Source organism: Panthera pardus, unplaced genomic scaffold (genome assembly GCF_024362965.1).
Source record: "Panthera pardus isolate Hobbes unplaced genomic scaffold, ASM2436296v1 HiC_scaffold_2, whole genome shotgun sequence".
Classification (NCBI taxonomy): domain Eukaryota; kingdom Metazoa; phylum Chordata; class Mammalia; order Carnivora; family Felidae; genus Panthera; species Panthera pardus.
This window is the reverse complement of record NW_026526765.1, coordinates 25,595,269-25,618,455: the sequence shown is the minus strand read 5'-3', so window position 1 is coordinate 25,618,455 and position 23,187 is coordinate 25,595,269. Positions and strand designations below refer to the sequence as shown.

The 23,187-nt window shown below is 42.9% G+C and overlaps 1 protein-coding gene across 7 annotated transcripts in view; it reads right to left on the bottom strand.

The window, feature by feature from the left end:
- PDZD2 (PDZ domain containing 2) overlaps nt 1–23,187 on the bottom strand; it is a 364,618-nt gene that overhangs the window by 60,149 nt on the left and 281,282 nt on the right. For all 7 annotated transcript variants that reach the window (XM_019450712.2, XM_019450714.2, XM_019450715.2 and 4 more), the window contains one exon: nt 22,100–22,255. In XM_019450712.2, the coding sequence (XP_019306257.2) occupies nt 22,100–22,255 (156 nt within the window). The remainder of the gene's footprint in view (nt 1–22,099; nt 22,256–23,187) is intronic.

The window sequence follows — 23,187 nt, the reverse complement described above, 5'->3', positions numbered from 1 at the left end:
TCAACAGCACGTCTGGTTCATGAATCTACAGAAGGTGTTTTTCCAGCTGAGTAAATGGGGGAGGGAAAACACGGCTTTCTCTAGTCTAAGCACTTCTAAGAGGTGGTGTAAATGGAGAACGTGGCCCAGGACTGGAAATGCCTGCACCCGAGATCACAGAGGATCTGTCAGATGCACGATCCACACGAAATGCAGTGCACAGGGAGCCTTCCACTTTCATCTCAAAGTGCAAATGCAAATCAAGAAGATCCTGAATATAAATGAAAAGTACTATAAGTAGGACCCTGTTGATTTCCCCCATCCAGACTGGGAGGAAGACTTCTGCCAGTTGAATTTAAATTCATGGTCATGGATTCCAAATAACTGCCACACACTGAGTTGTATTTAGAGAAGCCAAGAATATTTTCATCAGCTGTCCTTTACTTGATATGATTCGGTCTCTGCTATGGGCTGCAGGGTTCTCCATGGGTCTCTCCCATTCCTATGTGGCTTATGAAAAGAGACATAGGCTGTTTTTACTCTAGATTATCTTTTCAAGGATGTTTGTAAACAGCCTTGAAAGTCAGAGACAGTGTCTCTGAAAGAAAAAGCAGGTTTGTTCATTGTCCAGTATAATAAAGATAACATCTCTCTCTGGAGCAAAGGGTAGTCAGATTTGCTCCGAGCCTGTCATAAAAGATTCAGGTTACCAACAATCAGGGTTCCTTAGCCATGATATAAATCCACTGTATGAGCATCTACTCAAGTCCCTCTGTATCATTCCCATAGGACATAGAGGTACAGGAGGAAATTATGCAAACATGACTCTCTAAACTGGGATTGAATCCTAAACTGGGATTGGAGAAAGCCAAAAGGTAATTGCTGTGCCATGAGTAATAAAGTCGTTTGTCTCTGACCCAGGAATCTCCTGTCTTGTGCCAGCATCCATGAAACTGTAGTGTAAAAACTCAAACTTTTAAAAGTTCTTGATGTGGTCTTTGGCAAAATAAATAAGGTCCTGGGAACAAAATTTTGCCTGGGACAACTGTCTAGAAGCGAGGGATTGGCTCATTTTTCTAAATGTCAAGGGTAATAGGTCCATTTTCTCTTTGTTCATTTACATTTCATTAAAAAGGAAAGCACACAAGAGACTTGCTGTCCAACAAATTCAGCTTTCTTGGAGCTGAAAGAGCCACATTTGTTCCAGTGAGAAATCGCCCAGGCTGCAGATGCTGAAGAGCACACAACCTCTCCCCAACATCAAGAATCTCATTTAAAAAAAAAAAAAAAAAAAAAAAAAAAAAAAAAAAATCTCATTTGTGAAGATGGAGCAAAATAAGGAATAGGAGAGGTCTAAGAAGGCCATTAAGTGCTTTGGTTTTTAACTCAAAAAGTGAAGGAAACTTAAGTTTGGATGTTAGTTACTTTAGATTTTAATACCTTTGGATTATGACTTGCAAGGGGATTTCAATTTGTTGGCATTTTACTTGTTTGAGTATCATGATTATGTTGACACTGTATCTCTTTGTAGCACCTCTGAAAAGCTGCACTGGACAATGAGGCTAGAAATAATTGCGTATGAGAAACAGCCTAGGGATTGATTTTTAGCTTCTGGCAAATTTCATTCTTCTGGAGGTGAGGAGCAAACCATCACTGCCTTAGATACAGGCCCCCTGGGTCCCAGTTAAACGCCTAGTGTTTAGAAATGTTCTGTAACTGCTGTCCAAAACATTTATGAGATCTCCTTAAACACACTGTGACTAATAGAGTGTTGGACCCTGAGCATCATGTGTCTTCCTCAGCAAACCCTTGAAGCCTTACAAACAAACCATGCAACGTGTGGCTTTTATCTCCAACCACTTCCATTGTGCAAGCAAATCCGATCCCAAGGAAAACTGCAGGAGGATGGGTTGCACCCAGTTCATGCCATGTTTTTACAGTTCCCAGCACTTGAAAAAAAAATAATCTGCAGATGTGACAGAAGACCTCCAAGCTCCAAATCCCTAGGAAGCTGTGCTGGCTCATTCCCCTGGTCAGTATCTACCGGACTGTGGAGCGTGGTGATTTCCCTTTCATGCTTCAGTCACACTAAGATTATTTTTAGGCTGCCAAAGGAAGCTCATTTTCCAAATCTCTGGGGCAGATGTTTGAGTGACCGAAGGAGAACCAGATGGCCATCAAAGAGGCCAGGGCTGGGAATGAATAGCCATTCAGAAAAAGGGAATCAGAACAACAATAAATCAGCCCGAGGTAGCAAGAAGGCTGTGAGTCGACTTCAGAAATTAAAACACAAATCTACCGCTACACTAGATTCATTGCTTCCTAACAAAGAAGACTCAGGACTGAAGAGGAAAACAGGAAAACCTAAAAGCAAAACTTGCCAGACCCCAGAACGCTCTGGTACACGTAGAACGTGTGTGCAGAGCATCAGATGCCGCTGGGGGAAAAGCAGCAGCTGACGTGGACCCAGGCGCTCAGGCTGGCGCTCTGAAAATGAAGGAATACTGTCCTTGTTCTGAGCCCATTTCTGGGTTCATCCCATTGATCATCCCCAAACAATGTGAATGGGCTCGACATTATGTTGATTATTTGGATGATTTTTATGCATACAAATTAGATTTCTTAGTCCCTTAGAAAGCTGAGGCAAAGAAATCACCTCTAAGGACGTAGGAATGTAATCAGCTGTTGGCCCAAGTTTGCCTCCCCTGTGGTGGGTCTGTATGGGTCACCCTCCCAAGGAGAGGACAATGTCCTCAAGTGACTCAGTTCTTCAAAAATAATAGGAGATGTGGATCGCAAGAAGGAGAATTGGCACATGTCCCTCCTTGGTATTGATTTCAAATTGAGGCAAGGCGAGTGCAGACATTCTCTACAAAGTAGGAATCTCTCACTCTCGCCATGTTCCATAACCTCGTGGGTGAGAAAAATGTGCAGTCTGGAGCTCTTCTTTGGCCTGTGGGCTGGCTACTAAAGACAGATCCTTGGGTCATTTCTCAGCAGGAGCTGGCTGCCTGCCTGCCATGGACATATTTCTGGGAGCAGGACTATGATATTCTTTACCCTAAACTCCAGAATGATAAAATCATGTGTGTGTAGGAAAATCTCAAAACACACAAAAAGTAGAGGTGGGTGAGCTATCAGAAAAGAAAGACATGTTAAAAGATACCCAAGAAGCAAGAAGGAGGATTGGAGAAAGAAAATAAGGCTGAATTAAGATTCTTCCAGGGCCTTTTCTCTATACAAGTGTTTTAGAAAAAGTTTTACATGATTATCTGGCTTAGAAAAATAGTAAAAGATCATTTTAGGGGAACTTGGGTGGCTCCGTCGGTTAAGTGTCCGACCTCCACTCACGTCATGATCTCACGGCTTGTGAGTTCAAGTTCTGCGTCAGGCTCTGTGCAGAGAGTTCAGAGCCTGGTGCCTGCTTCAGATTCTGTGTCTCCCTCTCTCTCTGTGCCCCTCCCTTGCTCGCACTCTGTCTTTCTCTCTCTCAAAAATAAATAAATATTTTTAAAAACCTGAACATACCATTTAGGCAGGTTTTAGATGAAGAGTAACTGGTCATGCTGAAGACAGTACATTTTGGTGTGCTGGTAAGTTCCAGGGGGCACCCTAAGGCCTTCTGCTGCCTTTTCCAGATCAACATGAGTTGCACCCTCAACTCTTTATTTTCCAGGAATGGTACTAACTTCATGCTTATTTCCTGGTATATATTTCTAAGGGCATGTACTTCTTGAAGAATCTGAATAGAAAACTGGGGTATGCTCATGGGAGCCCACATGGGAAGCAATAGTAAGAGAGGCTGTCCCGGGATCCCACATGATCATCTATAGATGGGTTGGCAAACTGCTGCCAGGTGGCCAAATCTGGCTCAACATCTATTTTTGTAAAGTTTTATTGGAACACAGTCATGCCCATTAGTTCACTTATTTCCTATGACCACTTCTGCACTACTAAGGCAGAGATGAACCAGTGTAACAGAGACTGTTTGGCCAGCAAAGCCTCAAATGTTTATGATCTGGCCTTTGTAACTGCTGACCTCTCAACTGTAGGAATAGTTCAGACCCTATGAACCTCCTACCTACCCACCTCTACCCCTATCCAAAGTCACTGTGAACAAACTTGAGAAGTTTTAGGAAGCATAACTTAGTAAGTTGAAGCAAAGGTACAGACAAGTAGAGACCTCTTAAGGAAGCTGCTACTGGAGACAAGGCTTACTGGTCTACCATGGTATTTCCTCTAAAAATATCTTTAGCATCCACACTTTATGATTTTACCTTTAAATTTCATTTTAAAATGACACTGGTAAGAAACTCATGTGAAGTAACAAGGATTCTCTTTTTAAAATGCACACTGTTTGCTCAGTGACATAGAATTAGTGGCCACCATTTAGACTGTTTTAATTAGATTGCTTTATTCACAAACATACTGCTTGGAAGAAATGGAAAAGATTTTGTTTGTTGGGTGGTCTTTTTTGTTATCAATGTTAGTAGTGAAAGGGGGGAAATGACTTGGAGAAGAAGGAAGGAAGGACTTCTTAGGAGCCTGGAGTCTCACAGGAGTGGGGGGTGACTGTGGGGACCCTCAGGAGGGGAGTTTACAGCAGAATGAGGACACTGGGCTTCAGGAAACCTGTGAAGAGAGGAACTAGCAAGTAAGGAGGAACAGATGACATCAAGTCGGAGGTTTCAAAGGTCAACTAAATCCTATTGAAACTATTGCTTAGGATTGGCCCTGCCTTCACACACACACACACACACACACACACACACACACACACACACACACACAGAAAGTGGGGAGGAAATCCTTTTCATCCTTATTTTCTACCACCAAGAAGGCCCTGCCCGCAGAACCCAGCACTCTGTTTGGTGGGCTGGGCCTGCTCCTCTCCTCCCCTGACCAGTCAGTCACACTGCTTCCTGCCTTCCCATCTTTATGGCCACCTTTCCTGCCATACAGGCTCTGGTCACTTCCCAGTGGGACTATAGCAAAGGCCTCCATTCCTGTCTCTGCACTCCACTGCCCCTGCCCTGCTTTTATTCAGTCCAGCTGTTTCTCTATCTCACCGCTAAAGTAACCTTAGAACACATACTCTGGGAGGAAAGTTCTCAGTTTTTCCCCTTGAGGATTGTATTTCCCCCTAAAGTCAGGAACATGACAAGGATGTCCACTTTCACCACTGTTATTCAACACAGTATTAGAAGTCCTAGCCTCAGCCATCAGACAACACAAAGGAATAAAAGGCATCCAAATCAGCAAGGAGGAAGTCAAACTCTCACTCTTTGCAGATGACATGATACTCTATATGGAAAACCCAAAAGATTCCACCAAAAAAACTGCTAGAATTGATTCATGAATTCAGCAAAGTCATAAGACATAAAATCAATGCACAGAAATCGGTTGCATTTCTATACACCAATAATGAAGCAACAAAAAGAGAAATCAAGGAATCGATGCCATTTACAATTGTACCAAAACCCATAAAATACCTAAGAATAAACCTAACCAAAGAGGTGAAAAGCTATATACTGAAAACCACAGAAAGCTTATGAAAGAAATCAAAGAAGACACACACAAAAAAATGGAAAAATATTCCATGCTCATGGATTGGAAGAATATTGTTAAAATGTCAACCCAAAGCAATCTGCATATTTAATGCAATCCCTATCAAAATATCACCAGCATTCTTCACAGAGCTAGAATAAACAATCCTAAAATTTGCATGGAACCACAAAAGACCCTGAATAGCCAAAGCAATCCTGAAAAAGAAAACCAAAGCTGGAGGCATCACAATCCCAAACTTCAGGATGTATTACAAAGCTGTAATCATCAAGACAGCATGGTACTAGCACAAAAACAGACACTTAGATCAATGGAACAGAATAGAGAACCCAGAAATGGACCCACAAATGGATGGCCAACTAATCTTTGACAAAGCAGGAACAAATATCCAATGGAATAAAGACACTCTTTTCAGCAAATGGTGCTGGGAAAAATGGACAGCGACATGCAGAAGAATGAACATGGACCACTTTCTTACACAATACACAAATATAAACTCAAAATGGGTGAAAGACCTAAATGTGACACAGGAAGCCATCAAACTCCTAGAGGAGAAAGCAGGCAAAAACCTCTTTGACCTCAGCCACAGCAACTTCTTACTTAACACATCTTTGGAGGCAAGGGAAACGAAAGCAAAAATGAACTACTGGGATCTCATCAAGATAATAAGCGAAGGAAACAATTTGCAAAACTAAAGGCAACTGATGGAATGGGACAAGATATTTGCAAATGACATCCGATAAAGGGTTGGTATCCAAAATCTATAAAGAACTTATCAAACTCAACACCCAAAAAACAAATAATCCAGTGAAGAAATGGACAAAAGGCATGAATAGACACTTTTCCAAAGAAGACATCCAGATGGTTAACATGAAAAAATGCTCAACATGACTCATCATCAGGGAAATACAAACTAAAACCACAATGAGATACCAGTTCACACCAGTCAGAATGGCTAAAATTAACAACTCAGGCAACAACAGATGTTGGCGAGGATGCGGAGAAAGGGGAACTCTTTTGCACCACTGGTGGGAATGCAAACTGGTGTAACCACTCTGGAAAACAGTATGGAGCTTCCTCAGAAAATTAAAAATAGAACTACCCTACGACCCAGCAACAGCACTACAAGGTATTTATCCAAGGGATACAGGTATGCTGTTTCAAAGGGGCACATGCACCCCAATGTTTATAGCATCACTATCAACAATGGCCAAAGTATGGAAAGAGCCCAAATGTCCATCGACAGATGAATGGATAAAGAAGAAGTGGTATACACACATATATACACACAATGGAGTATTACTCAGCAATCAAAAAGAATGAAATCTTGCCATTCGCAACTACATGGATGGAATCAGAGGGTACTGTGCTAAGCGAAATTAGTCAGAGAAAGACAAATATATGACCTCATTCATATGTGGAATTTAAGATACAAAACAAATGAACATAGGAGAAGAGAAGCAAAAATAATATAAAAACAGGGAGGGGAACAAAACATAAGAGACTCTTAAATATAGAGAACAAACTATAGGTTGCTGGAGGGGTTGTGGGCAGGGGGATGGGCTAAGTGGGCGAGGGGCATTAAGGAAGACACCTGCTGGGATGAGCACTGGGTATTATACATAGGGGATGAATCACTGGATTCTACTCTTGAAATATTATTGTACTATATGCTAACTAACTTGGATGTAAATTAAAATAAATAAATGAATTTTTTAAAAAAGAACAAATACTCTGACTCATTCAACTTGAAAACCATCATTGAGTAGAGTAGTTGTTAAGATAAGTCAAATTCCTTAGTCTGGAGCTAAAAGCACAGGCTGAACATCTGTGCTTTTTTTTTTTTTTTTTTATTTGTTGATCCTTGAACACGCTGTAAAATTTCCTATTTGAGGACCACTGTGCATGTTGCTTTTCTGTCCTAAAAGGTTACCTACTTCTGCGGGTGTTCCTATGGAAAATCCATGGATTAGTCAAACACCACCCCATCCATTGAGCCCTCCCAGATTCCTGGAAGGAACGGGTCAATATGGGATATGGTTCCTAGGAATATATTATGTGGAAGAGGGGAATATGAAAAGTATAGAAATAACCGTAATTCATTACAGAATATAAGAAGTCCTGTTAAGAGAGGAAGACTGTGTCTGTTATCCCTTTGTATCTCCCAGAGTGCCCAGCACAGCCCTCAGCATATGGATGGCAGCATCAGGCTGGCTATAGTCGAGCCTGGGCTCCTATCAGGGCCTGGTTGTGGGCATTCGGCAGGGCCACATTACCAACCTCTGAGGTTGTATCTGGTCTCAGTGGGAAGAAGGTCAGGAAGAATTACAGCTTTTGATGCTGAGGAGAAGGTGTGTGTGTGTAACATGCGGGCTACCTGTCTGTCTCTACTAGCTCAAAAGATAATTCCACAAAAAGCTATTAAGTAAATATGTCTGCTGCTAGAGGAAATAAATTTGAATATCGAAACAACAGCTTAACCAAAAAATTTCTGAAAAAAATCCATCCCAGTTTTATTTTTTATTAAGTTTATTTACTTATTTTGAGAGAGAGAGAGAGAAAGTACAAGTCAGGGAGAGGCAGAGAGAGAGAGAGAGAAAATCCCAAGCAGCCTCTGAACTGTCAGCACAGAGCCTGATGTGGGGCTCAAGCCCACAAATCATGAGATCATGACCTGAGCTGAAGTTGGATGCTTAACTCACTGAGCCATCCAGGGACCCCTAACCCATTTTAAATCAGGAGGGGTCTTTCTGATTAAGTACTACGATGTGAGAAACAGAAAAATGAAACTGGCAATCAGAGAAAACAGACATAACAGAGGCTGGTCCTACTTAAAAATCTCTTTGAAAGATAAGGGGCTTCAGAATCTTTTTTTTTTTTTTTTTTAAATGTCTATTCATTTTTGAGAGAGAGAGTGGGGGAGAGAGAGAGAGAGAGAGAGAACAGGGGAGGGACAGAGAGAGAGGGAGACACAGAATCCAAAGCAGGCTGCAGGCTCTGAGCTGTCAGCATAGAGCCTGATGTGGGGCTTGAACCCACAAACTGTGAGATCATGACCTGTGCCAAAGTTGATTGTTCAAGTGACTGAGACACCCAGGCGCCCCAAGGGGCTCAGAATCTTCACAGTCAGAGGTAGAAGGAAGGATATTTCAAGCGAAGGAATAAGAGCAAGAACAGAAGGGAGAGGCTTGGTTTTCTTTTTCTGCAAATGTCATTTACTGAGATCCCTCAGTCCTACGTAAAAAGCTTACCAAGCAAAAACAAGCAAACAAACAGCAAACAAAAAGCTAGGCAAGCAAACAACATTAACAATAGGGGTGGGGAGAACGCTATTCATTTTAAACAACCCCATTTCTTTGAGAAATGTCTGCCCTGGTTTCCACAGGGGAATTTCTGACCTCTTATATTTTGCTCTGTTTTTATTTGCAGGCTCTGGAGTACTGTTTTGCATAAGATGTGGTGAAAAAGAGAAAAAACACCCAAAACCCTTGAAATCTTCCACTGCTCATGGAGTCATCGGGCAAGGTGTTTTTTCCTAGCACACACTGCCTATTTGTCTCACTCATCTATGCACGGTCAAAGTGGTTTTGTCATTTTCCTAAAAAAACCAACACAATAACTGGAATTGAAACTAAGTGGGGGATATCCTGTTTCTCTTAAGAGAGTAAGAATCTGACTGTATCAGCACTATCTCCATTTACAGTCTCAAAAGACACATCCATCTCAAGGATTTCTGTTACCTTAAAGGCTTAGTGAAGCTCATAAACAAATAAGACAGATTTCCGAAGATACATGGTGCACACACGAGTCACATTATCCCCTTCTGCCTCCTGTGCAATTGCCATCATATTGTCTAGGGCAGAAAAAGTTTTATTTCAGTTTCATTTCTGAACTGCCACCGTCCTCAAGTCTTAATATATTCTACTTTACATTTCAATGTGAGGATCACAGATTTAATCTCCCAAAGGACAGATAGAACTAGATTGGTGGGGGTGATCTTTATAAGAGGTAAATTCATAACAGGGGTCAGGGCTGAAAGGCATCTTGGAATACGATAATGGAGTACATAAAGACAGCAACCAACTTACTTGAAGTCATAAAGTTGCTTCATGACTTCTATGGTGTTATTTTCATAAAAGAAATTAATTTGAGGGCAAAGAAATATTATTACATGTTCTGGTGGTCCATATTTTATTTTCACTGAAATTTGAAGGAACTTTTCAGATCCAAAATATGAAAATAGGGTTGACTGCACACTATGGGGATTTCTTTGGCTGTATTTCACAGTGTTCCATGCTGAAATGTCAACCTTTGTAGATGGTGTAACCACCAGGCCCTCCTAACATAGATTCACAAGTTATAACCCCATGCTACTGTACTAACATATGCATACACTGTGAAACACAAAAGAATCTAAAATGAAATAAAATCTATACAGGTTCTAATACTTCCCTCGCACATGCCAAGGGACTGTCTGGCATCCCCCGACTGGGTATGTCCACCCCACTTTGGAGACCACTGTGCTGAGACTGGAGAACACAGTATTTGCCTTTTTTATGCAAATCACTCGAGTTGTTTACTTCCTTGAGAAATGCAAACTGCTCGTTTAAAAGTGCAGCAGAGAGCCAGGTAACGAGTTGGAACAGGCCCCAGAAAATGTGCCACGGGAATAAACCTAATGCAAACTCCAGCAGTTTTCTGGGCAATTTATCCAGGCCAAATAATTATTCTTATCTTATTTCCCCCCCACCCATTTAAATAATCACTTCATCTCCTTAAGTATGAAACCAAACAAAAACCACCCCCAACTTTAAATCTTATTTTCCTAGACCGGCAGTAATTGCAGCCTTGTATTATCTTGTTCTGGCAATTCTACACACTGTGCTAAGCTCGCACAGCCTCGTACATACTGCTTAGCCGGCTGGAGCATGGCTTCAGGAGCATCTAAGTGAACGGGGCCCTGCTTCAGAAAGTCTAGGACACTGAGGGGAAAGAGAAAGTAGTTCACAGTCTGGGACAGAGGAATGGAAAATGTGCAAGTCGGGGAATTGCTACCAGTATGCGTTGCTGCCTGCTTTGAGTTGGTGCAGGGAATAAGAGAGCTTTTGCACCCCACGACCATCGCGCCACCGGGAACTGGTGTCTGCGAAGGCAACAAGAACCACAAGGTACACGCAAGTCTATGCTCACGGAGGATCCAGAGGAGGCTGGGGGAATCTATGTTTCCAAGTTTGCCACAAGCACCTCAAACACATGGCCTCACTCCCTCATCTCAAGCTATGGGAAGGAGGGAGGTGGTCGGGGGCCTAAACCTCCCCTTATCTCAAAGCCGTGGACAAAGAGGTCTTGGGACCTCATCCAGCCCCTAGCCAGGAGACTCAGGAGCCCTGCCACTTTGTCTCAGGTCCTAGAAACTGCCACATAGCCAACAAAGGGTGTATTCGAAACTGCTGCTTCCTAGGGCAGTCACCTTTTCTCTAAAATTTGTTTTCAAAATCTGGGTGAGCATCAGAATCACCTGGGAAGCTTCTGAAAATAAACTCCTGGGCCCCACCCCACTCAGACCAGGCAGATGGGACTCTCCAGCATGGACCCCGACGATCTGATGACCAGCCGAAACCACACCCTCCCTGTGCATTTTAGACCCAGGGAAGAGTGTAGAGCTACATGTACACACGTGTGTGATGCAGCACACAGTCGCTCCCCTTGCATAACTGAGAAGTGCTGTGAACACCTTTCTGAGCACATTCCCCTTTTCTTTCCTGGCTTTTTCTTTTCCCTCGTAGCTGCCTTGAGTCATAAACATGACTTGTCCGGAGGACAAGCAGAGCTCAGTAGGCTTCTCTCTCATCACATATTTCTAGCTTTTTTTTTTTTTTAATTTTTTAATTTTTTTTTAATTTTTTTTTTTTAACGTTTATTTATTTTTGAGACAGAGAGAGACAGAGCATGAACGGGGGAGGGGCAGAGAGAGAGGGAGACACAGAATCGGAAGCAGGCTCCAGGCTCTGAGCCATCAACCCAGAGCCCGACGCGGGGCTCGAACTCACGGACCGTGAGATCGTGACCTGAGCTGAAGTTGGACGCTTAACCGACTGAGCCACCCAGGCGCCCCAACACATTTCTAGCTTTAAAAAAATGCAAGCTTTGGACCAGCTAATCCCCAAAGTTCCCTGTAGCTCTGACACTTTACAGTTTTATTTATCGGAACTCCGCATCTTTGAGACTCCTAGTTCCGTGCTTTTTTCCCTCGTGCCTTTTTGACTTGTTTCTTCACTTACATTCCATGTACTAGTTCACCAACTCCCTTGGGGTGTTTAATCTTTTGTCGTTGCTGTTGATTTGTTAAAAAATCAAGTCCTAAACTCCATTTCTAGCCTGTAGTTTTCAAACCTTCACATAACAACAACAACAACAAAAAGAAATCTACTCATTTGTTAGTGAGGAGCTACCACGGATATCCTATTTTAAGGGAAGGTAATGCTGTGTTTTCTCCATGCTATACTTAGAAAAATGATTTCTCTATCATCAGTATTCCTATGCCAGGTGGAAACTCCAGAAGGGAGAGACAGATAGACTTTCTAGTTTGCAGACACAAACAATAAGCATCTACTATGTGCCGTGCCCATTTTAAATTCATGGAGCACTGGGGAAGGCAGGCAAGTCAGTGGAAGATGACCAAACATGACAAGGGGGCGTCATCAGCTGTCCCACTGTCCAAACATCCTTCCATTCCATACACACATACATACATACTGAGAGTCAGCAGTGAACACTTGGGATACATGAGGGAGCAAACCCGACATGGTCCCTGACTACAGGGGTCCTCTGCTATGGGGGAGGATGATGTTAAGCAAGTTGTCATATGAATATATGCGTCACTATGAATTGTGTTAAGGACTATGAAGGAAAATACAGGGCATATAACCTGCTGGGGGCCCAGAAATAAAGGATATGTGTATCTGGGAAGACTTCCTGGAAGAAGCGAGTTCCAAAGTGAGAGAACAAAAAGAGGAAGCCCAGAAAGAAGGGAAGGCCATTCCTGACCCAGCGAAGTGAGTACATCTCTAAGCAGCTGCTGCCATCGCCATGTACTCAGAGGCATCCTGAGGTTACTAGCACAGCCTACTGAGCCCAGAGGAGCAATCTGTCTTAACACCCTTCCCGCCAGCCTTGAGGGAAAGAACATTCACTCCCCTTGCAAAAAGCACAGGGTGCCTTGTGTCAGTGTCTCTGCATGAACAGTTTCACTTTGTGAGGATCTGATTTTCAGTCCTAAATGAGATCTTTCCGTGTTAGTACTAACTGCAAGTTTATATACTTGGTGCTCACTGTTCTTTGCATTAGGCTCTAAGTTCGATTCACAGAAAAACAATCTAGCCTAGGCACCAAACAAAACACAATTTCCCATCTAGGATAGCTTGACTCACCCAGAAACTTCCAGATACTTCAATACAAGTCCTCAATGCCCAGACACTCCTGGAAACATTTAAGGGCTGACACTTTATCAGTTATTCAATCCAAACAAAATACAAGAGCTCTTGTCCTTTCTTTTCATACATAGATTAATATCTACCCCTGAGATGCTAACTCTCCTAACTCAGGCTCTCACACCTCATGACTATTCCAATAAAGAATCAAACACCAATATCAGACTTACAGAATCGTAAGAGCCAGCTTGGCACTTCTTTCCTTTTGAAAGATGAGGTCCTTTATTCCTTCTTAAACCCTAATCACCCAAAAGTTCTGCAAGATTTTCCCGAACTGGTGATTCCAAAAATGTTAGAACTGATTCCCTTGATGTCAAAGGAAGCCGGATACAGGCCTGCTGATTGATGTGCTAAACAAACTCTTCCTAGCTGAGCCTTGACAATTGCAGGTTTGGCAAGACAATCATTACTTCCAGTTTTGTTTTTGTTAAAATATAAAAAGGGAGAGACAGACTCCCCGTCATTTAAGAGGGATCACCCAGTCCACGCCCTCTTGTATTAAAACTCTCCTTCCTGTCTTCATTTTAAAAGAGAGGAGCCACTCGTGGGGTGTTTGGGTGGCTCAGTCAGTGGAGCGTCTGAATCTTGATTTCGGCTCAGGTCATGATCCCAGGGTTGTGGGATCGAGCCCTGCATCGGGCTCCATGCTGAGCCTGGAGCCTGCTTAGGAATCTGTCTCTCTCCCTCTGCCCCTCTCCCTAACTTGTGCTCTCTCTCTCTAAAATAAAACTAAAAAGAGAGAGAGAGGAGCCACTCTCTCCAAAGCCTAGATTTATTTTTCCTGAAAAAAGTCTCATTTTTAAAATGATGGACTGTAATTATTTACACTTGAGAAAGGACACAAGCTTTCTGGAATAGCCAATAATAAAACAGTCATTTTATTGGAGGGCTCTAAAGGTCTCACATGTTAGCCTGTGTCCAAATCACCTAGAAAGCTTGTTAAAAAACACTGCTGGATACTACCCTCAGAGTTTCTGATTCGGCAGGTTGAGGGTGGGCCCTGAGGATCTGTGGTTCTAACAAGTTTCCAGGTGATGCTGTTGCTGCTGGTCCAGGGACCACACTCTGAGAACCACTGCTCTAGAGACAGCTTTATGATCAAGAAGTGTGTACTGAGTAAGTACTGAATACAAGGTACTCCAATGGGTACTGGGAGCCCAAAGAGATAAGCAGCAAGTAAACAGAGAGCAGCGGGAGGGGAGGGTGGGTGAGGGGTATTGAGGACGGCACCTGTTGGGATGAGCACTGGGTGTTGTATGGAAACCAACTTGACAATAAATTTCATATATATATATATATATATATATATATATATATATATATATATATATATATATATAAATAAATAAATAAATAAGAGAACAGCAGATGCTAAATGCCCAGGGAGCAGTGATCAGCACGTTTGGGAGAGAGAGCAATGATGTTAGATGCTGCAAGCCAAGGGCGGCCTTGGAGATAACTCTCTGACTTGAGAGGTCCTTGAAAGGAAGGCTAGTGCCTAGATAACCAGAGATGAAGGCACACATGTAATGCCTCAAAGCAAAACATCTCAATTCCTATCAACACCGACTCTCCTTGCTATGGGAAGGTCACCATGCAGAATAGGAATTGTGGCTCATGTCCTCCACAGGCCTCCGCACTCAGCTGCACTATGCCATGAGGGTTCCAAGTGTGCAAAACCTGCAATGAGTAGAGCCTCCTCCAACTGGCCACAAAGACCAGAAGAGAATTACTCTTCCTGATTCTATCAGCAGCAAGGCCAGATCTGGCAGCACTGTGATGTCCCACAGGGCGATGTCCTCAATGGTGCAAGAGACAGGGGCCAATTCCTCTGAAGAGTAGATGGAGAAGGACCCAGGCAGGGCATGTGTTGGGAGCAAGAGGAATGAAGCACAAGAGTCAGAAGCTTGTGGACCCAGGATATGAGAGGACGAGGTGAGCACTGAGGGGCAGATCAGAAGTGGTCAAGGAATGACAAGAGATCACAGGAGAATCCTTTTCAACCCCCTCAAAGATCTCAGGCATGCTACTGTCCCAGGGGAACAGAGATGCTTACAGCACCACGGTCTTTGCCCCTGAAATGTTCCTGTCTAATGAGGAAGACAGAAGAATAGAAAGATAAATTATGAAAACAAGACGGGCTTATATGTCATAGCACTATGACAGAAATCTATTCATAGTGCTGTGCAAGGGCAGAGCACAGACCAAGTAACTCTGGGAGGTCAGGAAAGGTTTACTTATGGGGAGAGGTGACATTTGGGCTGGGTTTACAAGTATCTTCCAAGTAAAAAGAACAGGTGTAAGGCATAAAGTAGTGGAGAGTTCTGGAGCACCTGTGGAATGTGGGGCTCGCAGTGCTAGGAGGGTGTGTGTGTGCGTGCGTGCGTGTGTGTGTGTGTGTGTGTGTGTGTGTAGGGCTGTCGGGAGCATGTACAGAAGTCAGGGAAGGAAGGCAGGCGCTAATGGCATTCCATGTTAAGGAGTTGGGATTTTAACCTCAGTGAGACTGAGAGTCACTGAATGATTTTTTTAAATGTTTTTTTCTTTTTTTGAGAGAGAGAGAGAGACAGACAGAGTGTGAGTTGGGGAGGAGCAGAGAGAGAGGGAGACACAGGATCTGAAGCAGGCTCCAGGCTCTGAGCTGGCAGCACAGAGCCCAACACGGGGCCTGAACTCACGAACTGTGAGATCATGACCTGAGCCAAAGTCAGATGCTTAACCGACTGAGCCACCCAGGTGCCCCAAGTCACTGAATGATTTCAAACCATTAGGTGACATGGCCAGATTCTCATTGAAAAACTGTCATTGGAGAACAGAAGTCAAAGTGGAGAAGCAAGACTTGGGAAAGAATGGCCAATCCTATGGACCAGGACTGCAGCTGATATGGGGGAGAGGGCCAGATTTAGGTATCTTGGAGGCTGAACTGGCAATCTTCTGTATTGGATGTAGGGGGTGAGTGGTGGATGGTGGAGACAGAGCCCTATCACTGAAGCCAGACCCCTCTGAGATGGATGAAAATTATTCAAATGACCATGGAATTTCACTGTCCCAGCTCAATGCATTCTCTTTTCCTGCCTCTACTCCTCCAATTTGATATTCACCGTATGACTTCATTCTAAGCATGGTTCCATCTTTTTGGAAGGAAAATCTCATTGCTGTCTACTGTAGCCATGCAAAATAAATCACAGGGGTACTCATCACAGATCCTCAGCTTTCATATTACATTCACTCAACTAAGGCTTCAAGCACATGGTGACTTTACAGGTGCAAAAATAGTCAAGGTCTGAGTGGAGCCTGGCAGCAGGTTTAATCATTATCATCTGTGAAATAAAAGGCTTTGTAACTTGTAAACAGTACCAGGTTTCTTTCATTTAAATGGTTCATTAGTGTTTAAAAGTGATAAAACAGAGAGTCTTAGACTGGAAACATAGAACTGAAAAAATGAAGCTTTTTTCCCTGTAGTTCAGTACTTTTATAAGGCAGGGCAGGGGAGACCTCGGGCACACTGTCAAATCCAGAAGATACTTCATGCCAGCTGACCAATTTCTGATCCTGCAGGGCTCTATCTCAGGCTTGGTTCTCCTGGTTAAGACCAGAGCTCAAGAGGATGGTGACAAATGATTGGTGTTGAGGCATCAGTGGTGAGCCAGGGAGAAATCCAGGTGTCCCCTCCTCTATGAGTGCTTTGTGAGGAAGGCAGAGAAGCTCAGAGAAGGGAGAACTGTGAAAGCAGGATGACTTTGGGTTTTGCGTGGATACTGGGTTTGGGATTGTCTACGAAAGCCTGGGCTGACAGGACAGAGACCCCTAACATACTGCATTGAAACATGTGCTTATGGAAAATTAGTGCTGAGTTTCCCAAATAAACTATGTTATAATAGAATGCATTGCAATTCCTTTGGCAAAAATACAATAAACATATAAAATAATATATGATGAATTGGTAAACTTTTTAAAAAGATGTTATTTTTTAACATGTTATTGGTGATGATGGGAACTGGCCACTGCTAGATGTCTAAATTAGTATAAATATCTCTCTGGAGAAAGCCCATTTTTTAATTAGATTATTTGTGGGTTTGGCGTTGAGTTATTTAAGTTCATTATATATTTTGAACACTAACCCTGTATCAGATATGCCATTTGCAAATATCTTCTCCCATTCAGTAGCTTGTCTTTTAGTTTTGTTGGTTGTTCCTTTGCTGTGCAGAAGCTTTTTATTTTGATGTAGTCCCAACAGTTTATGTTTGCTTTGTTTCCCTTGCCTTAGGAAATACGTCTAGAAAAATGTTGCTATGGTAGAGAAATTACTGTCTCTCTTCCAAAGATGACATACAGATAGCTAACATACACGTGAAAAGATGCTCAACATCACCTATCATCAGAGAAATGCAAATCAAAACCACAATGAGGTATCACCTCATACCTGCCAGAATGGCTAAAATAAAAAACACAGGAAACAATAAGTGTTGGTGAGGACGTAGAGAAAAAAGAACTGTCGCGTACTGTTGGGAATGCAGACTGGTGCAGCCATTGTGAAAAATAGTGTGGAGCTTCCTTAAGAAATTAAAAACAGAACTACCATATAATCCAGTAATTCCACTACTGGGTGTTTACCCAAAGAATACAAAAATATGAATTCAGAAAGATATGTGCAGTCTTATGTTTAAGTGGCATTATTTACAATAGTTCAATTATGGAAGCAGCCCAAATGTTCATTGATAGATGAATGGATAAAGATGTGATACACACACACACACACACACACACACGCAAAGGGAATATTATTCAGCCATAAAAGGATGAAATCTTCCCATTTGCAACAACATGGATGGATCTAGACAGTACTATGCTAAGTGAAATAAATCAGAGAAAGACCAATACCATATGATTTCACTCACATGTGGAATTTAAGAAACAAAACAAATGAACAAAGGAAAAAAGAGACAAACTGAAAACCAAACTCTTAACCATAGAGAACTGATGGTTACCAGAGGGGACGAGGGTGGGGGATGGGAGAAATGGGTGAAGGGGATAAAGGGAAGAAATGGGTGAAGGGATAATAAAAAGTACACTTATGATGAGCACCTAGGAATGTATAGAATTGTTGAGTCAGTATATTGTACATCTGAAACTAAGGTAACACTGTATGTTAACTGTACTAGAATTTAAAAAATACATATGTGCGTAAGGAAAAATATCAAACAGAAAGGCATTAAAAATGTTAAATATGGCTATCTTTGAGTAGGATTATGGGTGATTTATATGGTCTTGTGGGATTTTTCTTTTTTGTGTGTGTGGGGTTTTTCTGATCAAAAATCACTTATATAGTGAAAATAGTATTATAATCAGAAAAATTCATTTAAATTATATGTAATAAATTATAATAAATTAATCAATTATAAATTTATGCAAATAAGTATAATTTACAAATATGTAACACGATGTATTTAATATAGAGAAAGGCCCATTTACTAGAGCAGTATTTAGTGTAAAAAATTTGCAATTAAAGAATTCCTTGGTGTTTTTTGTGAGAGTACGAGTGATGAATTTTTAAAAACGAACGTGACTGTAACCTCTCCACAAAGACTGCTGTGCCACACAAATGGCCCTGGGCTTTATCAGAGGAGGCACAGAGCTATAGAGCCTCTTCCCCTCTTTAAGATCCTGAGCTTGCTCAGCATTCTGTGGAGAAGCGACCAAGCCAACCCAGGGCAGCGTCCCCAGCAGTGGGGTCCCATGAGGGGAGGTCCCCGTGGGAGGGGGCCAGGCTGCAGAGACGCCAGGGAAGGAAGCCTGGTTAGTCAGGTGGAAATATGGGAGTGGTGCTGGAGTTGAGAAGTCTCTGGTGGGGCTGCCACATATTTCTTGTGCCAGGGATGAGAAGGAACAGAGGGTAACTGCTGTGTCAACACAGAGAACGTAGGGCTCCTAGGGCTGGGAAGTCACGGGGAGGAAGATGGGTAGGCAGTAGTGAGAGGCAGCGGGGAGGAGACATCTGATGTTGAAGCCTGTTCCAGGCGTATTCAAAGACCATCCCTGAAGGCTCAGGAGGCCGGAACGTCGATATTAGCCCAAAGACCCTTTGAGGCTGCCACACTGTGGTCAGCTGTGGGCCTCGGAGTAACCATAATTTTCATGGTGGATAAATCCAGTTCAGTTTTGGTGTCATTTTCAGTAGCATTCAATGAATGCTTACTCTGCTGTTTGATTTTGAATTCATTTAGTTATTTATAACTCAGCACCAGATGTACTGGCTAAATTCTAGGGATTCACTGGGAACCCAATCCAGTCATCACGTTCCCTTACCTCATGGAGTTTTAGAGTTGGACGGGAGAAGCAGATCTTAATCACATAATCACAAATCCAAATGTGATAAGCAGTTCACAGGAGAGCCACATAATCATGCTAGGAGAGCTAAGAGATTTTTGTTTTAAAGCTAGTTTAAGCTTTTTTTTTTTTAAGTTTATTTTTGAGAGAGAGAAAAAGTGTGAGCAGGGAAGGGGCAGAGAGCAAGGAGGAGAGAGGTCTGGAAACGGGCTTATGCTGACAGCAGAGAGCCTGATACAGGGCTCAAACTCATGAACCATGAGCTCATGACCTGAGCCGATATCCGACTGAGCCACTCAGATGCCCCAGAGAGCTAACAGATTTAACATACGTGGGTATAGCTTCTCTGATGCAGTAACACTATGGGATCCCAAAGATGAATAGAGTCATCTTATTCAGGCAGAGGATTTCAGAGAGACAGAAGAGCATTTGCAAAGGTCCTGTGGCAGAAAAACATGTAGCCATCACGAGGGACTACAGTAAGGGCAGTGTAGTGGTTGCTTAGGAGTGATGAGCTCTGTGAGAAAGAAGTAAGGTTCAAGAAGTAGGCAGGAGCCAAGGAGGCAGTGTAAACCACAAAATTAGTTTGGTCTCTACCCTAACTAAAAGTAAAAGTAAGGGAAGCCACTGAATGGTGTCATAATCCAAAGAAATGGGAATAATCGCAGTTGTTTTTAAACTGTTCACCTTAATGCCATTCATTCAGCTCTGGCTTATTTACTTTACAGGTTAGCCTTCTGAGAAAGTTCTGTGAAGGAAGAGCAGCTAGAAAAATGTTTCAACTCAACACTGGGCTTATATAATGCCTCTGGGCAAATTACAAAAAGGCATCTTTAAGATGCTTTAAGATGCTTTCCTTCTTTTATTGGCAAATTGTCTTGATATATTGATTTTGTTAGAGCAAAACTCTTTATTGCTATCTTCCAGAAAACTGCCATAATAAATGTAAAAGTCCCTGATTTTTATGATGTGAATGTGCTTCCTTAGATGTAGCACTTTTGTGCAGTCCACACTCGCACAACCATCCTCAGTGACCCTAGATGTCTAGTAATCAAAGAGAAAGGAGAAAAGCAACTTTTTCTTCCTTAAAATAAAATAGCATACTGTGTAAATGTAACAAAAATGCATTTTTTTTTTGGTCTTCTGAGGCCTAATTTAACCAAAACTAATTTTCTAATGCTTACCCATGCTGCCTAGGTTTAGTGCTGGTGGGACAGAGTAAGGGTCTTCAAATGGCAGAAGGAGGGCCCCCTCTCCATGGCTGGTTGGATGGGGAACAAGAGCTAACAAGAGTTTACACTAAAAATGACACATCTATCAGATCTGGGGTCCAAAGAGGAAACCATGGGGCCACACTGCAACCACAGTTAACCAAAAGCCCTCCTGACTCTGTGTGCCAGCAGACCACGAGGGTGTGAAACATCACAGGCCACGTAAGAGCTCCGAGCCATGCAAGAGTCCCAGTTCCATTAAAATTGTAAAACATATATTTTTTTTTAAGGGGTGCTAACATTTTTTTAAAGTTTATTTATTTTTGAGAGAGAGAGAGAGAGAGAGAGAAAGAGAGAGTGAGAGAGAGAGCGACCAAGCATGAGTGGGGGGCGGGCAGAGAGAGAGGGAGACACAGTATCCGAAACGGGCTCCAGGCTCTGAGCTGTCAGCACAGAGCCCGACGCGGGGCTGGAACTCACGAACTGTGAGATCATGACCTGAGCTGAAGTCGGACGCTTAACTGACTGAGGCACCCAGGTGCCCCAAAATTCTAAGACATATCTGCACAACTTTGCCCGAATGGGTTTTGTGTTATTGTAACATTCCACTTCTCAACCAGAATCTCTCCATCTAAGCCTGTTTGTTTGCTTGTTTATTTATTTATTTGATTTAGTTTGAGAGAGCGCATGCAAGTGGGGGAGGGGCAGAGAGAGAGGGAAGAGAGAGGGAAGAGAGAGGGAAGAGAGAGAGGAGAGAGGGAGAGACAGGAGAGAGAGAGACAGAGAGAGAGAGAGACAGAGAGAGAGAGAGAGAGAGAGAGAATCCCAAGAAGGCCTTGTGCTGTCATTGTGGAGCCTAATGTGGGGCTCAAACTCACAAACTGTGAGATCATGACTGGAGTTGAAACCAAGAGTGGGACGCTTAACTGACTAAGCCACCCAGAAGCCCCTCTCCTGGGTGGCTTAAATTCACAAACATTACTTTTCAAACCTACACCAAGAAGTAGCAATAAAATTCTCATATATTAATTAGTAAGCATGCTAGAAATTGATATACACACTGAACTTAATACACAGTTACTCTCTCATCCCATTTCCAGTTTCAATTTTTTTTTTTATTAATATTTATTTTGAGAGAGAGCATGTGTGTGTGTGCGTGGGCGAGGGAGGAACAGAGAGAACGCGCACAAGAGAGACTCCAAAGCAGGCTCTGTGCTGAGCACAGAGCCTGACACAGGCTCAATTTCACAACGATGAGATCATTACCCAAGCTGGTCAGGAGTCAGACATCCAACCAACCGAGTCACCCATGCACCCCTCCATGTTTTTTCTTAAATGAAAATCATTACTCTCATGGATTTGTCTCGAAGACCGTGACAAAAAAAATAAAAAGAACACCCTGTGGTCCTCTCCTGTCCGGGTCTCTACCCTACTATCTTAAGCTATTATCTTTGATCCTGCCTTCAACATCTTCAGGGACACATCGTTTTCCAGCACAGCAGCTGGGGAAACCAAAGGCACACTTACTGCTCCCTGGACGGAAGACGAGCCAGGTCCTTCGTCCTCTTCCCCGTCTGGCTCCTGGTCCTCGTTGTCGGTCCAAGAGGACACGTCCTCTACTGAACTGGTCAGATCAGGCAAACTCTTAGATGTCAACCTCAGGAGGTCCTCTGTGGAGCTTTCCTAGGGGGACACAATTAAAGGGCTATGAATTACCCCATGGCACCAAGCAGTTCTGGATCAAGGTCAAGGAAAACCTAGAAGAGGCAGCTGTGAGCGTGGCCACGAGCTCTGAACCCAAAGACCGTATGGAACGTATGTCCCACACTTCAGGTTGGCAGGGTTACCACACGTCAGGGGTGAAGACCCAATTTAAATCCCAACCAATTTTTTTTTTCCCTGAAAAACCTGTTTCATAGACAGATGTTTCTACAGGCAATCCAAATTCTCTGTCCTTTAGGTTCTTTGATACCCTGCCTTACTTTACACTTTAAGCCCCCTCATTGGCAGGTCAGGATCTTAGAGCAGTCGCTTCTGACCAGCATTCCAAACACACCTCCCTCCATCGTCCCCTCCAACCCATACCTTCCGTGCCAGCCGTACTGACCTTCTGACATGCCAGGCTCTCTCCTGCTCTACGCCCTTTTCCACCAGCAGCTCCCTCTGCCCAGGGAGCTCAGTTTTGCAGATCAGCTTTAGCACCCTCCCCTGCAAGCCTTCCTGGATGAGCTCAGAAGCCATTCTGCATGTCTTTCCCTTCTTCCCAAATGTCCTTTACTGTTTCTTTCATCGCCCTGCATGTATGTCTAAGTATGGCTATCTCTCCTGCTCATCGGAGCGTTCCCCAAACTGAATGCCATTTCTACTCTTTGCTGTGTCCCCAGGCCCAGCACACAGCTCTAATATCCATGTGCTCCTCCCCCTCACTGCTCATCTCACTAGCATACGAGATTTCATTCACTGAAAAGAGATCAGACTGTTGATTGAATCATAACCCCAAAGTGGAGACTGATAACGTCTCTTCAAAGAAAGAAGCCCTTCAACACTTTTTAGAGGTCAAAAAAAATACATGGAATCAGACTCCATTTATTTTATTTTTTTTAACGTTTATTTAT